General features: G+C 30.4%; 1 protein-coding gene across 1 annotated transcript; it reads right to left on the bottom strand.

The window, feature by feature from the left end:
• Nucleotides 1-1,253: 1,253 nt before the first annotated feature.
• Nucleotides 1,254-11,106, bottom strand: LOC145320279 (uncharacterized). Its single transcript, XM_080162701.1, has 10 exons — nt 11,036-11,106; nt 10,882-10,927; nt 9,584-9,649; nt 8,945-9,087; nt 8,319-8,436; nt 4,519-4,592; nt 3,581-3,698; nt 2,968-3,089; nt 2,214-2,259; nt 1,254-1,351 (listed from the first exon to the last, which is right to left on the bottom strand). The coding sequence occupies exons 1-10, from the start codon at nt 11,101-11,103 to the stop codon at nt 1,340-1,342; spliced, it is 813 nt and encodes a 270-aa protein (XP_080018827.1). The 5' UTR covers nt 11,104-11,106; the 3' UTR covers nt 1,254-1,339.
• Nucleotides 11,107-18,786: the final 7,680 nt, after the last annotated feature.

Here is an 18,786-nt window from a genome sequence, read left to right as displayed (position 1 = left end):
ACGAATATAAAAATGTACAATCATGAGATTAAAACCAGTTTATTTAGCCCGTGCCTTCGGCACCTCGGGGCTAAAAAACTGGTTTTAATCTTATAATTGTACATTCTATATCCGCGGAAAGCTGTTTATAATACGATGCGAGAAATAACTATTTTGGAATTCGATTTTAGGAGAAATTAATTTTATATATTGAAAAGCAGACCAAAATCATTATTTATTCGCGACTAATATACCTAGGTATTTCTAATCTTATTTTGAGGATTTTTAAACATATAAAATTTGTTTTTTATTTTTTATATTTACAACTACTTAATAAATATTTCATGTTAATTTTATTACTTTTTTTGTAACACAATGTACCTGTTTTTTAATTTTACTGTATTATACTTATATTTTGTCAATCTTAGATTAATAAATATTCTTTTAACATAAGTAAAACATAACTTTATCCTATTATTGAAGTAACAGGATGTCGAACTGTGTGTTTATAGCTTAAGGTATCGCTGTACTACTGAACAGAGGTGGATTCTTAAAAAAATTGCCCCACTAATCGCTTAGTGGGGCAAAATTGTTTTCGTGATAAATCCCCCAAAATCGCATAAAAAATCTACAAAAATTAAATAACATCTTTTGTTCATAATCCCTTTATGATTTTGTTTAATTTTTGTAGATTTTTAATGTGATTTTGGTGGATTTTTCACGTAAACAATTTTGCCCCACTAAGCGATTAGTGGGGCAAATTTTTTTAAGAATCCACCTCTGATATAATTCTCCTTTACAGTGAATTTTCTTATTGATCCTAAGTAAACCCACCATCTAAAGCTAGATCACTACTGAAAAAAAAACCATCTTGATTTCCCCCTCCCCTTCCATAGTGCCACTATAGGGGTCTCCACTAGTATACATATTAAAAGAAATTTTATTACCGTTACTTGCCAGGGATCTATTGAAAGGGATAAGACCATTTCCGATATTAAAGTCCCCAAAGAATAAGAAAAAGTTATCATAAAACTTTGGGAACTAGAGTAATAAACAGACCAATGTCCCCTGACAACTAGCATAGTTGAATTTCTTTACCACACCCTTATTAATTTCTTTCTCCAATCAATATAGTAAAAATAAAGAATATTTCCTTTTTTAAATTTTTAAAAATATACACCTCTGATAGTGTTTTTAACATCTTCATATATGACAAGGTTTATGTCCACAAATATAAGATGCTAAAATCGCCTTAATTGGTTAATAACATTTAAATTTCAAAATAATTTATTTTGGTATTTTATAATTAATTTAAAACACTTCAATGATGATAATTTTTGTTAATATTACTTCTCTTCTTTCATGGCACTCTAAGAAATTTTTAAATATTACAATCTTTATTTCTTAAAAAATAGGGACAAGATCATTTTTGTAAACTCCTAATTCAAGTATTGGAATATAATACTTTTACCCAAACAATGAGAGAACGTGTTAATAAAACTTAAGGCTCCGCTCTAGTAAAGGTTAAACTCCATTGTTCCATCCTCGGATCCCCTTTTCTGTCTTGAATGTTCAAAACTTTTTTTAAAGCGAAGCTTTTCTATAATTAGGGTCGGTCCGTCACACACGGATAGCTTTTCCCCGTTAATTTAGGCATGTTAGAATTTTCCTATCGATTTCAAACTTTGCATGATGATTCCTTCAATCAGTAGTTAGGTACGATTTAGAAAGCGTAGCAACTCTATAATCATTGCAAAAATGTCCGTACGTCCCCTTTAAACATGTGGATTTTTTACTTTTTTAACAACAAATTTTTTGTGATCTAATCATCCGATTGATATGATTTTTGGTATGTTGATTCCTGGGACAACAAAGTATAATGTTATAAGCGAAGCAACTCTATTATCAAGTCCTAAAAATGTAAGTATGTCCATAAACATTATCCTGTATTAAGCAGTTTTTCAACAAATTTGCTTACAATTTTGCTTCGACTCTTATACATTTATATTCTGATTATTTAGTTCTGACACTATACAAGTGTTAATGTCCGTTTGTCCTTTTATAGATTTTGATTATTGGTTTTAAAAAGTTTGGATACCCCTTTTTCGGAACCAACCTAATAAAATTTAACATAGGCACCCAAAGTTTTGAGCCTATTACCAGGTCATAAAACTTTGGGTACCAGTGTAATTTATAATCCACTGATGATAAAATAAATTTGTAATATTTTTCCTTATTGATATTGATTCTGGAATTGCTTCGCCACAGTACTGCATATCCCTAAATACAAACAACTTAATGTAAAGTTCAATAAATTAGACAAAGAATTTAATGTATTACAATATGATTTTCCACTACGGCTTAAAAACCGATTAATATCCGCTGGATTAGACACGGTTCTATGCCATACTGAAAACTTATATATTGTATCATATCATATCCAGTTTTCTACGAATATTAAAATAAAATTCATAATTTTAAGACCAGTTTTGTTAACACGAGCATTTGGCCCCTCTGGGCTAACAAAACTGGTTTTAATCATATAATTTTTCTTTCAATATCTGCGGTAAGCTATCTATAATATAGTGTGCCAAATAACTAGAGTAAAAATGCAATGGCAAAACAGAACACCTAATATAGACGTCCTTAAATTTATAGACTTAATTATAGAGGTGATAGACATGATATTAAATTGTTAAAGGATTCCCCATTAAAAAAATGATTTAATAGTATAATTTGAAAAAGTAAAATTGCTGTCAAAATTAGCTTAAGAATGGTCACTTTAATATAAACCTATGTACTCTTACAGATGTTTTCCTTACTCTTTATTAAAACATTATACAAGATTTAAATTTGATTAGGGCGCCTCTAGCTTTTTTAGATTATCGACCAGACCTTCCAATCCAAAGACACTGGACCCGTCTGCCTTAGCCATCAGAGTCATGACCCTAATTATAGAAAATCCTTGCTTTCGGATATAATATTTACCTAATAATGAGTAGAACACGGTTAAGAATATCTGAATTAAGTTTAAGGTTCAGCATTTCATCCTCTGGCATAATTTTCCAGCCGGAACGGCCCAGTCGGCTCTTCTTCACTAGAAACTTTACCTGGAATTAAAAGTATTTATATTTTTATATAAAGGTAATAGGATGTGTGTTTGCCTGTCTTCTTAAAGGTCCAGGAAAGGTTTATACCTATTTTTGGGATGAGTATCTTCACCCTCCTGGTAGAAATCGTCCTAAACAACTCATTTGTTCTTTTAAAACCAAAAGCATTTTTTCTAGTTTCGTAGCTGCTAGTTACAAATAAATTATTTACAGGTTTGGTCTAAAATAAAGCTAGGCTAAATTTGCAAATTTTATAAACTATAGTAATAAAGGTGGTTGCGTATTTGACAGTCATGTGTTTAAGTTATACTTTTTAGTGATAACAAATTCTTCTAATTACACAAGCTCTTTTCTTAAAAATAATTCCAGACCACTCAGTTCTATTTCTGTTTTGATAAAAGCTTGGGGGTCAATCCTACTATGGAGGAAAGCCTATAAATGGCTAGGGGGCGAATCCTCTAATTTTAAGTATGAAATTAATTGGTTAATACCTCTTTTCCTAAAGTCTCTTCATCTTTGGATAAACTGGCGGGTGTAGCAGCTGGTATTAATTGTTCAGATTCTACTACAGATGGCGTTGGAGTCTCTGTTGGTTGCGTCTCTGGCCTTCTAAACAAACAAAATTATTTAGTTTAAATTTCTACCAGAGATGGCGTTTCTAAATAGTAAATATACAATTTTAGTATCATTTTACTAATGATGCATGCAGTTATTAACCAATAATAATGTAGGGGTGGGGGTTATGCGTTTGCTCTTACGAAGGCGCAACCAATCACATTAAAAAGGAAAGATAAAGGTTGTGTAATCAAAAGGTTGTTTGTAAATTGCTACTTAATCAATTACTTTGTGTAATAACTTCAACAAGTCCTATTTTTTGGATACAATGTTATGAAAATTATGATATATTCTAGCGTACAGAAAGTGAGCGGTGAATACAACGGACGGGTTTACTAATGTTTAAGTTGTAGAGAAGCTTCGCTACAACCCAAATAACTCAGGATAGCTTTATAAACTTTTATTTGTAGGCAAACAAAACAATAATGAATTGAATATTGACATTAGCAATTGGTTAGGTTGGGTCAAAATATATTATGTATTTGGGGGAAGGAATTATTATTTATTTGTGTTTTAAATAAGTGATCATGAATGACAAGTATATAATTATTCTAATGAATACTAGGTATAAGTAAGGCTTTATTTTTAGAAAAGTAGTATTCATTTTACGAAAAAGGCGTTTTTGAGATAGGCGTTTTCTGAGATGGGTGTTTTTTTAGATGGTTTTGAGGCGGTTTTTGGGATGACCCTTAAATAAGCACCATGAATCAAAACAAAATATTAACATGTACATTATTATTCAAGGGAGCATAGCTTTTCTATATGTTGGTCTGTCCTCTACAAAATATTCATATAATTATGTTAAAATTTTTACCTTTTTCTTAATCTGTTAGATGTGAGCTTAAATGATGAGGTTCTGTGGATTGATTTGGTTCTTATTAATGGAACCTTAACAAAAGAATCAAATTAATAAACCGTTGCGCATACTCCGTAGTTTGATATGTAATGGTGGAATATAAAGATTTATATAGTGCCTGTAAAAAATGACGTCATACTGACCTACCATTGGTCAATTAAAATGTATACTGTCCTACCATATTGGTTATTTAGTCTGTGAATTGGCCTTTCATTGATCATTTGTATTGTATGACGCTATTTTTTGTAGGCACTATAAACAGCTTCTTCGAATATCGATCAAACAAGAAGCTCTAAATTGGCGCAAAATATTGCCATGCATAGTTAAAAACCTTCCCTAGACCTATAAGAAGCTACACATATCGGTTTAGCGGTTAGCGAAATTCTTTGCTACAGACAAAAAAAGCTTACTACTCTATATAAAAGGAAAGGATAAATGGAATACATTAAAAATCTAATTAAAACGAACTTCCAATTATAGTTTAAAATGTATAGATAATCCAAAATTTGACGTAATTCAAAGTTTTCCATACGTGGCAATTAAACCACTGTTCTGTACAAAGGGGTAAAGATAGGACTAAAATGTGGTTTATCAATTAAATTAATTTGTTAATGCAACGTATAATAATTAAAGCGAGGGATATAAGCCATATTTTGTTAACTTTCGTGTAATTTTGAAATTTGTTAACTTGCCGCGACTCTCATGATGATTATTAATGTCAAATTTGAGCACATTTTTTTTAACCTTTGCTGTCAATTATTAATGATTTTTATGCATTTTATTTCACTCAATTTTTAAAAATAAATCTTATAAATTGGGTTATTTTGTACATTAGAAATTTGAGTCAAATAATTATTTTTCTGCGCATTCTTTTGAATGTACGTATTATGAGAGCATAATAGACAATAATCTATTTTTACTCCTAATTATGAAAATAATAAAGAAAATTCCACGTTTTTAGATTATTATAAAAATAGATTAATTACCCTAGATGGTTAATTTGACTTAAAATTTTGTCTATAATTAAATAGATGAATTGATATAATTACTGTCCTTTCATGCAAAATGTTCATTTTAAAACAATGATAGTTGGATAATTCCAACATCATGTTCCTATTGGTTCGCTATTTATTAACTGATTCAAAACTTATTATAAACCCACTGGATTAGAACCGGTTCGTAGACAACAATCATATATTGTATAATTATAGACAATATTATTCTGTTATTTATATCAAATGCTTTGTTAAGTTCAAACTAACAGTAAGTTAGTTTGAAATATGAACCAAAATCATCCTATGGTAAAATGTAAATTATCTAATGTTGATAGAATAACAGTAAACAAGTCTAACATGGAGGCTCTCATTTTAATGCTTATTTGCTAAATCTGTCAAAATTATTTGCTGTTATCATAAAAACATTAGATTATTAGTATAGCTCAATAATATGATAACTGATGAGTTCTCTATGTTAGGGAATCTTCACATAGATCATAGGATGGTTTTTAGATATCTAATTTTTAAATCTAAGATTTTGGATGATTAGGCTATTTCCCATCTTAGCCTACCCCTCGGAAATAAGATACCCTAGATGTTAGGGGTGCAACCGAAGCATGGAAAAATAGTAATAATTAACGTAATTAACATAATTCCGATGAGAGGTTTCAATGATTTAATTACGTCAACTATTTAGCTCTTATAAAAAGTCATGGTTGATATAACATCGACATACAATTATTTAAAATACATCATATACTTTTATTTATATCTACTATATGATCCTAGATAAAAATAGTCGTGGCTGATATATTATCGACACAATAATATTTAAATGATACAGTGTGATCACATGTTGACAAAATAACTACAAATTTTTTAACGGGTTGTATTATCGATATTTTAATTTAGATGACCTTCAAATAGTTGATAATAAAATAAAATGTCATCATTATCTTTGATGAGTCATTCACCTTTCGGAGTGAAGCTACACTCAACAATTCTTTGAATCTAGAAGAAATCCTAACGAGTGTGCACAAAAAGAAAATCTTTAGAAATTAAAATAGCGCAGTTTGTGTTAATAGCAGAACAATGTTATGCATACCATTAGAACCGCCATGGCTAATATAGAGATATTGAAATGACAGTTTGATCACATTTTGAAAAAATAACTACACTTTTTTATTTTATTGATAATTTAATTTTGATGACCTTCAAATAGTTGATAATAAAATGTCATCATTATCTTTGATGAGTCAATAACCTTTAGGATTGAAGCTACTCTACAATTATTTTAACCTTGTCAATTCTAAAAGCATGATGTCCAAATACAATGACATGAAGTAACCATGACTGACATGTTATCAACATGCTGTTATAAAGGTATTTTACGTCGACATTAGCTGAAATATTCAATTTAATGATACAAGCTGGAATTACTTATACCTAACTATAGAGGTATACCTACCCTTACAAAAGTGTGCTTACTTTAAAAAGACATAGGTACACCTAACTTTATGACATTTTTCAAAAATTTTCTATAAGACACTAAAATGAACTATATGAAGATGTCATCCTTGTTTCACGTGATGCAATATTGATATGAAAAAAGATAAAATTAATGCAATTATGGCATTTTTAAAAATTCAATGACATTTTTCGGCTATCATGCAATGGAGATTTGAAATACTTAGGAATGCGATAAGTCAATAACTTTTTCTGATAACTTTCTTATTTAATGATAGTAATTTGAACAAGTTTGATTCTGTTAATTGGCTTATAACAGTAAAGTACAACACAGGAAAAGTATTAATTTTTATAAATAATTTTCCCGCGTGGCTTTAAGTCCGGATATTTCCGGTGAATTAGAACCGGTTCTGAGTGATACTGAAAGACAAACTAGACATCCTGTTTCATTTTCCACGGTTATCTATTAATAAATCAGAAATTGAGCCTATGATTTTTCATCTTTTTTTATATCTATAGTGACAAAAACTCTAAATTCGAAAATTTGTTCGAAAGCTTATTAAATTTAGAAAATTGGGGAAAGTATTATTAACCTCTAAAAATATCCTATAAACATAAAAACAGTATGAAATTGAAAAAATATAAAAATTTGAATTTTTCTGATAAAGTTGTCAGAATGAGATTGAAAATTTGAAAGGTGACTGTCAAACTTATCTTTATTACATTTGAAATATGTACTCTGAATATGTACTCTGAATAACGTTTTACAGGAGCATAGCTACTCTATAGCTTCATCTAATAATCTTTAATATCAATAATCCTAAGCAGAACGATCCCCCCCCCCCCCCTTTAAAAAATATCTCTTAAAAATATGTATTTTTTTATTTTTTGAAACAAAACTCTTCATTTGCAGGTCCTGCGGTGTTACCCTAAAAAAATTCTTTTCTTGCTTTGAATTTTTTTAAAATTCAAAAAACGTTGGTATGGAAAAAAATTTTAATTTAAAAATGTAGGAAAAATATACCTATGGAAAAAAAACATTAAAGGAATACAAAAAAAACTTTAAAAAACTAAAACTTATTTCCTGAACCTGTAGAGAAAAAGCCATTTTTTATTGCATTTAGTAATAATAAGTTTTGTCCGAATAAGTTAACATAGGTTTCGTGATGGCTAATTCAATTGAATTGTCAATATACGTAATTATGTCAATAAGCCAAAGGGACGAAAAAGCGGACAGACTACAATTATAGAATGGCTGCAATGATAAAAACGCCACTTTTCCACAAAAAGTCTAACCTGTAATACCGGACTGGGTTCTGTATTGCTTATTTGTGTATTATTATTCAAATCTTCTTTGTTCTCAGCTGGTGTTTCTTCACTAGGTAGTGCTATTTCTACATTTACTGGTGGGGCTCTGGATAACAAGAATGATTATATTCAAATGCAGTGCAGTGATCACAAGATTTAATAATTGGATGATTCAAGAACAGTAGACTTCTGTACAGTAGATAATTGTTTGTCATATATGTATGTATATTAATCAATTTAAAAATTTTAAATTTCAGTGTATTATAAAACCTTCTACATGGGGTGACGTATGAACAAACTCCCCTAAATATAGAGTATTTGTGCTTCTTTATAAATTGCTAGCGGATACGCCCCTAGAAGCCTAGAAGGGACACGAAAAGTGAGAGGGTGAAAGTCAACCCCCCTTCATTTGAGATCTAAATATATGAGGAAAATGATTTTTTTTTTTGGGGGGGGGGAGTGGTCATTTTATTCGGAGGTTGGAGATAACTTCTCCAAAAATAACCTTTCCTGGAACTATGAAAAGCTTCAATGTAGAACCAAATAGAGATGCTTTGCTACAGACAAAAAAGCTTACTACTTTATATAGTAGGATAATATTTGTCAACACTTACTTTTCAATAGTAGCCTCTTTAATATCCTCAATTTTCTCCTCAACTATTTCAATCTTAACTGGTTCTTCAGTGTTCAGAACAGGTTTTTCTTTCAAAATCTTACTGGAACGTTTACGTAGCCGTGTTGGTCCAAAAGGAAGATTCTATAAAAAAAAGGATGACAACATCTATAAAAGCGAAGTTCAACATATCAGAAAACGCATTTATTATTTAACATTATCTAGAAGTCTAATCGAAAGTCTAACCAATCCATAAGATAAGGCTCTGAGAGAAAAAATCTATGTTTATTAGAATTAATTTTGTCGAATCTATAGTGCCAATAAAAGATAACGTCAAACAATACAAATGACCAATGGGAGGCCAATACACAGACTAAATTACCAATGGCAGGCCAGCATACATTTTAATTTACCAATTGTAGGCCTGTATTATGTAATCCTTTATAGGCACTATAAAAAGTTTCACTTTTGTCTCCTTTTACACTAGGGACGCAGCTGCTATGGGAAAAGGTAGGAGGTCGTCTTATTTCTGTCTTTAATTCCAATAAGATTTTACAAACAACTGGTGTTGTTCTTAAAGGATTTTATTAGATATCGCAGGTTTAAGGCTATTTTGTTTGTTATTTTTTAAAAATTTAACCTTATTTTCTTGCGTACTTTTGTTGAGAGATGATTCTATTTTCAATTTGTCAAATGTGTTCGTTATCTAGAATAGAAGAATATAAATAAACATGGATGACATCATCCATAAGTAGCGTAGCAAATTAAAAATCTTAGGTAGACAACGGGCATCCAGTTGCTTTTTCTTTATAAAAAAAATCATCAGTTTATCTTAACAATCAGCCGAGAAAATCATATATCTCTAATGAACTGACAGAAAGACAAAGTGAATTATAGAGTAGCTGTGCTACTAAAATTTGATAAGATTGAATTTTGCTATTGAGGGAAACTTTCATTTTTAAATCATTTTTTATTCTAAATTATAAAAATCAAATAAAACAAGAATAACAATGTCTAAAGTAGCAAATAAAAAAATTTAATGTCAAGAATAGCTAATGGGAAGATGGAAAAATCTTCTACAAATTTAGAAATTTTTCTTTAACAGCAGTTGTAAAAATTTTTAAATTTACTACAATTTAACCAAAGCAAGGCGTTTGATGTGAAAATGAGAAAAAATTGAATATGTATTGTCCATAAACTCAAGAACAGTTAGAGTTATTTATCGCATAGCCGTATAGATGGTTTTTCGCGGATACTAAAATTTTGAGATTAAGACCAGTTATGTTAGCCCCTAAGGGCCGGAATCCCAGGCTAACAAACTTGTATTAATTTTATGATTTGTATTTTAATATTCGTAGAAAGCTTCTTATAATACGATGCTTTATATAATTTTTAAGTATGGCTGAGAACTGGTTTTGAACCACAGGATTTTAATCGGTTTCGAAGCCATACTGGAAATTAATATACAGTAGATAATAAATAAATCTTTTCTGAACTAATAAAGGCGCAATGCTAATGTAGCGGACAAACCTATATTTAAGAATGGCTACATTCCTCCAAATACTTATGCCTTTGTAAAATTTTTAGGTTTAATATGATTTGAATTTTGTATATCTATTGAATTAGTGATTCCTTCCCCCAAAACACTTAAAGGGAAGGAATCTTTTATTGTACTTAACCCGCCCAAAGAATCTAAATATTGTCATATTTATGTTATTGTTCCTTTCCCCTAAAATATATATCGAAAGTAGCTTATTCTTATCGCAAATAACCCAACCTAATTTTGTATGTATTAAATTCAGTATTGTTATAACTTTGTACCAAAACAGTTGTAAATAGAAATCTCTGTTGTTGTTGTGCATAGAAGCGAAGCTGCTCTACAATTGAAACCAAGAATGTCCGTCCGACATGTCTCTACGTCCATCACACAAGACTAACCTGAGATTGCTCCTGAAGTTTCTTCTTTTGGAGCAGAAGTGATGTTCTAAAAAATGAATAAAAATTGCTGGATTATTTGTTATTTTTATTTATATTGTAAGCATAGTAACCCTAAAAATACGATCAGCTGTTCGTTTGTAACTCAATAATTTACCTAAAACTTGAGGCTCTTTCAACCTTTGTGTCTCTTTTTATTCGTCTTTGTACAGGCTCATTTTCCATGTTAACTCTGAAATAAGGAAAACCAGTAATAACAAGGACAATTAATGATTATTAGTGGCTCTACTACAGACCCGATTGTGTTCTCCACTTAAGAGAAGCATAAAAGGTCCTATGAAAAATTAGGCTATTTAATTTTTGGATTTAAGACTCAGGATTGTTTTAGGCTATTTTTTGCCTTCCCTCCACTTTTTATGCAGAGTACCTAGATACTAGGGGCGTATCTAGTAATATTTTAAAAAGAACAAAAAACTGTTATACATAATTTAATAGTAAATGTGGTATATGACAAATATCTTTCCCTGTTTGATTACAGCATCAGGTCAGTAAAATAAGTATGATATCACTGCTGCAGTTTTCATATCCGCAATCGGACTTCGCCTCCCCCTTATCCCTCCCCCAACATTTTTTCATTTTTTTGTAAGATTGTAAGGATATGGTTAACTTCCCATCCCCCTCCCTTTCGCTCAAGTGCTCTTTAGTGCAAAATAAAGGATTAAATTATGAGACTAAAACTAAAGAGAGGATGTTATACTCTAGTTATATTTTTCAGCTCAGATTATTGGATATTGTGATGCCTTTTCTGGATACGATATAGCAACCACCACCCCCCCCCCCCCTCCCAACCCCTACGCCAAAAGAATATTTGTACTATCAGAAAAAAATTCAAAATATTTTTAATATTAAAAATAGATTACACAGCATTATCCCTCAAAGTTAATGTGGACCAAAAAACTCAATAGAGGGTTTAGAAGCACGTGGCTTGTTGTCATTATCTTATTATCGTTGTGTCGTTAATATGTTTACAGTGACCGATTTTATTTATACCAAATAGTCGACGGACTAATATCGTGCCATTACAAAACTGAATATCGTTTACATGTCAGCCACAATCATCTATATTAAATGATAATTAGTCGACATAAACCATTGTAGGTCTACTTGTATTTACACAGTGCATTAACTTAACAAAGAACTAATCACCAGGAAGGGAGGAGACATTGGGCTGTTTATTACACTAGTTTCAAAAGTTTTATAATAATGTTTTTTTTTATACTTTTTGACTTGACAACTTTGGGGACTTTAAATTAATTTTGATTGGTTGGTTCCTCAATTTGAGTGTCCAAACGTTACAACCACTAATTGTATATACAGAAGGGGCAATTTTGTGTATCATAAATGGAAATGTACATCCATTTATCGGCCATTGTCTTATCCCATTAGCTCCCTGGCTATTAACAATTTTGAAAATAAGAGGGGTGGGGATAGTCCGGAGGTCCATAAAGCTATAACAGGGATTTCACAGATTACAAACTTATGATTGCAACTCTAAAAATATCTTTGAAAATTTTAACTGTATAAAATAAACATTAATCCCATGCCTCCGATTTCTACTCTTTCATTGCCGTAGCAACTCGACAAGTCAGGAAAAATGGTTAATTCATGGAAAGAAAATGAAGTAGCGGTTTTCGTCATATTTTCACAGTAGCTTTTGATATGTTACTTTAGGTTAGGTTAGGTAAATTTTAATGATTGCCCCGCAGGTGCTAGAAATAGGAGAAAAGCTAATCTGAAAATACGAAGGAACCCACTACTTCGTTTTCATTTAATGATCTTAAAAGTTTGTCATTGGTAACTGTTACATAAACTACTTGCCAGTAAACGTTACAAGTCTTCAGAGAAATGCCGTTTATTCTCTTTTTTAGCTCTATCTACAAAAAATCTGCACAGTTTTTTAAAATTATCAGGGATCTAAAGGGATAAGAAAATGGCCGATAAATTGATGTACAACACATCTCTAATACACAAAATTACCCCTTCTGTAGATTACAATTGAAATGTTTGGACACTCAACTAAATCAACCAACCAATCAAAATGTAATAAAAGTCCCCATGGTTGTTAAGCCTACGAATAAGAAAACTTGGGAACAAGTGTAATAAACAGCCCAATGTCCCCTCCATCCCTAGAAATTACGCTATCAGATTTAGTCTGTCATTGTCGCACTACTTATGGATATAATTGCCCTTGTTTATCTTAATAGAAATCTCAATCATGAATGGACCTAGATTATCTAAGTATGTTTATGTTTATATCTATCTATTCGACTAATGTAGGGTATCCTCAAATATGTAATAATTTTTTATATTTGCCCTTTCAAAATAACATTTAAATCTCAATACTAACAATAACCTAATACTATTAAAACCGTTAAACAGATAAAAGAAGATGCTTCAATACCTATGAAAATTATAGTTACTCAAGCAAGAAGAAATTATATTAAAATATTATTTTGTGGATGGACACACTGTACATATTTAGAGTTTACTACAGCAAAAACAAATTATTATAAAATATCATTTTAAGTGGACACACTTTACATAAGCAAGAACTATTTATCCTAGAATATCATTTTGTGGACACACTATATATATTTAGAGTTTACTCAAGCAGGAACAAATTATCCTAAAGTATTATTTTGTGAACACACTGCACATATTTAGAGTTTAATAGAGCAAGAAATTTTTTTTTATAAAATATAATTTTTTGGACACACTTTACATAAGCAAGAACAATTTATCCTAGAATATTATTTTTGGACACACTGTACATATTTAGAGTTTATTCAAGCAGGAAAAAATTATCCTAAAATATTATTTTGTGGACACACTTCACATATTTAGAGTTTACTCAAGCAAGAACAAATTACCATAAAAGGAAACAATTTTGCTTTAGATACAGGTTAACACAAGCTATCTTTACTAAAACAAAATCACACTCTCTATTCATTTACAAAACTTGTAGCATTTAGTTGGCATACTTTTTTTCAATGAATTATGTTACAAGGTATTTGAACATTTTTTTTTGTTCTATATAGATATACCAGTCGCTTATTTCTAACGACTAGAAGAGACTGGGAAAATAGCTTAAAATCATCCAAAGACATTGTTAAATTTTCTTCATGCCTTAAAGTGACTGCAATAAGTTTAACGTACAACTTTGTTATATTGTATATTATTTAAAAGTCTGCTTGTGACGCATGTTACTTAGTATAAAAGCTTCAAGTATCATTGAACATACTCAATACAACCTTTTACAACAAAATCATGCGTTTCTGCCTGTTTTTTCTGGTGCAGCTACCCAGTGTTTGTCCATCGTCCTAACTAAGTAACTTACATAATTTTAAGAGTTCAAAATATTGAAAATAAGTATTGCTTAGAATTTACTAAAAGGTCGTTTTAGCTTATCTATTGACTATACCAGATACCTGCTTATTATTGATGTGTTTTAGTTTATTTTCTATTAATATCTAATTGACATAGCTTTCATGATTATAGTACGAATTTTTAAAAAAATTAGTTTGACTCTATGACAAATTACAGGGATCTAAAGGGATAGGACAATGACCGATAAATTGATGTAGATAACAATGTTAATAAACACAATTACCCCTTTATATAGATTATAAAATTAGTGGTTGAAACGTTTGGACACTCAACTTAATAAAGTAACCAATAAAAGTTTTTAAGCCTACAAATAAGAAAAGTCATTATAAAACTTTGGGGACTACTGCCCATGGTTTCTCTCTGCGTAAATTAGCTACTTATTGGTACAATAGTTTTGAAAATCTATCAATAAAGAAGTAGTGTTAGGTACCTTATATACAACTTCTTTGTTCCAATATATCTCGGAAATAGCAGTGTCTAATCGAACCTTAAAATTTATTATATTTTCTAGTAATTCAATTCAATCAATTGATTTAGTTACTTAGGAGGTTGTTCAACTTTGATACACAATTAAAAACGCTTACACCATTCATGAATTTTGACGCGAATCAACAAAAATGATGAATTATATGAAGCAAAGCTTTCCAGCCGTTCGTTCTTATAAAACATTATTTACTTGAATGACTGAAGTATAAGAAATAAAAATCACATTAATAACTTAACTTAAGTATTGGAATGGTTTTAGGTTATTTTCTGTCCCTCCCTCAACCTTCAAATATAAAAAGCCTAGAAACTAGGGACAAAATTATTAGTAGAAACAAAAGGATGTAAACGATTTTTTTATTGACGTGTGAACAGACTTTATTGTAGAGAAGCTTCAACTTCTAAAAAATTACTACACATGTGATTTTTCGACGCGGCAATTAAAGGAATTTGAAATATTTACAAAAAGCTACGTAAACTTTTACAGCCTTAGAATAGTGATAAATATTTAGAAAATCAACTGATTAACGGCAAATAATATTCAAAAGTATTGCAGCAATTTTTTAGGTTATGGCTCATTAACTCTGGTCATCTTAAACAATTTAAAAAATGAAGGTAGGTATTAATAGTAGGACAATCTTAACCTTATAAATCAAGGAAAGGTTTATAACTATTTTGGGTGAGTGTATCTCCAACCTCCAAAGAGAAATGATCCCTCATAAAAATTATCTCACCCCCTAATTATTTTAGTTTTTATCATTTGTGGAAAATTGTCTGTAATACAATGCTATAAATGATTTTTAGTACGACATAGAACCTATTTTAACTCAGCGGAAATAACACCTAATTGTTAAAGCATTTATTATACAAGAATTAAAAGCGAAAGAACGATTCTAATATCTCATTTTACTATTAGTAGTATGCAATAAGGATAAATATATAAAAGCTACGGTTTTTTAATATTACAATAGAACAAGAAAGTGTAATTGTAAAAATTGTGCAGTACTAAAAGGAAAAAGCAAAAGAATTTTAAAAATGTAGAAAGACTACGTAAACTTTAACATGCTTGTGAATTTCTGAGTTATGAATGCAGGGAAATGTAGTAGTCATTTATCGCGTCGTATTATTGATAGCTAACCCTGGATATCAAAATAAAAAATCACTAGATTAAAACAAGTTTTGTAAGCCCGGAGGGGCCGAAGGCTCGGGCTAACAAAACTGGTATTAATTTTCTAATTTTTTTTTTAATATTTGAGGAAATTTGTCTGTAATACGATGTTATTCATGATTTTTTAGAATAGATAACATCTTATTCAAACGTTATGCTAAAGTCAAACTGACACTAGTGTATAAACTGTAAAATTCACAGTCGGGTTCTTGGCTATTTCTTGTAGTTTTAACAGTTATAAATCTATCTCAACCATAACAATTATAAATTAGTAACTTTTGCTGCTTCATAACGAAATATATTAAAAAATCTTCATTATCAATCGCATCTTTTGGTGAAGTGAATCAAGCAAATATAGCTTGGTCAGTCTAGTAGACATTGCAGATTCCAGAAGGTAGGAAAAGCCATATTTACTTTTAAAAATGCAATAATTACTTTCAAATGCCTGCGACTATGTGTGTGTGTGTGTGTGTGTGTGTGTGTGTGAACAAAAACGCAATACTATGATTGATAGGAATTTGAAATGAATAGTAAACTAAAAAAATGTATTTACTATTTTTTAAGAAAAAAATATTGAGTTGCCCCTCGTCTTTTTAGAGGTAGCTGGACAAAGTGTCTCAAAAATCAGCCATGATGAGGGAGATGAGAGGAGAAGTGGGAAATAAAACCCCCTAAAAAAGAGATGGATAATCCATAATTTATACGACGTCACAAGGCTGATTTTTCGAGACACTTTTTCAAGCTACTTTTAAAAGGGATACCCCATTTTTTCTATCTTGAAATAATCAAGAAGAAAAAAATTGTGGGTTGGGGGGTGGGGGGAGGTGTTGTATGGTAATAGTTTGAGGGCTACCCCCCTCCCATAAAAAATAACCTAAACTAATCATAATAAATAAAAACTATTTAAGAAGTCATTTAATTATGAAACGTTTGGCCTAATTTTTTTTTATTTACTGAACAATTGTTGTGGTTACGGCGAACATAGTTAAATTACAATATTTGCATAATTTCAGTACTAGATTAGGATAACACACGAATATCAAGATAAAATTTTAAACGAATGCTGAAAATAAAGAACAACAGCTTTAAGACACTTAAAAAGCTGCAAATACTGGAACCAAAAATGTAATAAGCAATTATAACATATATAAAATGACTTATAACCTAATTGTAGATTGTTATAAAGAATAAGGTAAATCACATTAATCTAAAGTTGAAAGTTATGACAAGGTTTACTATACCTATAAATGCTACTTATCTAACTGGCTATGACATTTAAAGCACCTAAATTATTGAGAAGCTTTGCTCGTAACTCGTAAACAAATTGAATTGTATGTGGAACGGACGCTTGTTGCTTAGCGCAGTGGCAACTAGTTACTACTCAATTTTGTGTATAAATTCACTCATTTCACAGTTCCACGATTTATTGCTGATCTTAAGAAATTTTCCCCCTTCTCTAAAATTCCGCCAAATTCAAAAAGGTTAGTCTTTTTAAAGAGAAGATATTCTATATTTAGGGTTGTCCGTCCGAAAACGATTGCTTTGATTGCTAATTTTGGCAATATTTGTAGAATTGTCATTTCTATCAAACCCTAGATTTTGTGATTGCTGTAGTTTGCTACAATTTATAAGCGAAGCTACTTATTACATTATAATATATCCTATAGACTATAAAAGTTTGAAAGATTTTTAATCAATATAATAGATTTGAAATCTGCATAAAATTTTAAGGATTTTTTATAAAATTAGTTTTTTATATAATTCTTTATTTAAAGGCGCAAATACAAATTAAGTTAAATAATTTTAAGATCTGTTATTGGTGGATTGAAAACTATCTGCGCTCTGATTGGAGAAGCTTAAGTGACGTACATCATTCAACCAATTAGAGCGTAGGTAGTTTCCAATCCAGCTATCCTATTGGTCAAAATTTATTAACTTAAATCGTATTTGCGCCTTTAAATAAAGAATTATATAAAAACGAATTTTATAAAAAATCCTTAAAATTTTATGCAGATTTCAAATCTATTATATTGATTAAAAATCTTTCCAACTTTTATAGTCTAATATCCTACTCTCATTATCTTTTTAATATTTCTAGGACGATTCTGAACTCTATCATGTGCAACGCATTTTTGTAATCAAAAATGCATTACACCCCTCAATATTTGTTTTAAGGGGGTGTCAAATTTTGTGTGTACCGCCCTGTCAAAAACTTTGTGCGCACCCTAGCTATACTTATCTATTTTTTAAGGGAATCTTTTTTTAAAAATGCAATATTTATCACATAGCATGCTCCAGCAAAGATAGAAATATAATTTTCATTTGAGAAAAAGAAGATTAATGGAAATACAGTTTGATTTGATATTTCCCAATATAAGTGTGAAAGTAATTAAGGTATATCAATAGCGCAGCATTTTTTAAACGAGAAGCTTTTCGAAAATTACGGTCAATTCGTCCGTCTGTAAGAAGTAAGACATGTTAGAATTGTCCTATCGATTTCGAACGGTGCATGATAATTCTATAACAGGCCCGACTGTTAAGGGTTAATCAATCGTTTTCCGAGGGATTTTTGTGTTCAAAGATGAAGGGACAGGTAACTTTTAATAATCTTTTTACATATTTCCCCATACCCCATATAAAGGATGTTTTCATCCTTGTTTTTGTATAATCTCTCTTATAGACGAGTGGACCACGACATACCCTCGTCTCTAGTGCCCCCAGTCAGCATATACAATACCCTCGTCTCTAGTGCCCCCAGTCAGCATATACAATACCATCGTCTCTAGTGCCCCCAGTCAGCATATACAATA

This window comes from Acartia tonsa, chromosome 5 (assembly GCF_053477335.1).
Source record: "Acartia tonsa isolate MP-2025a chromosome 5, ASM5347733v1, whole genome shotgun sequence".
NCBI lineage: Eukaryota > Metazoa > Arthropoda > Copepoda > Calanoida > Acartiidae > Acartia > Acartia tonsa.
Note: the sequence above shows the minus strand (reverse complement) of the source record. Positions and strands in the feature narration are given on the sequence as shown.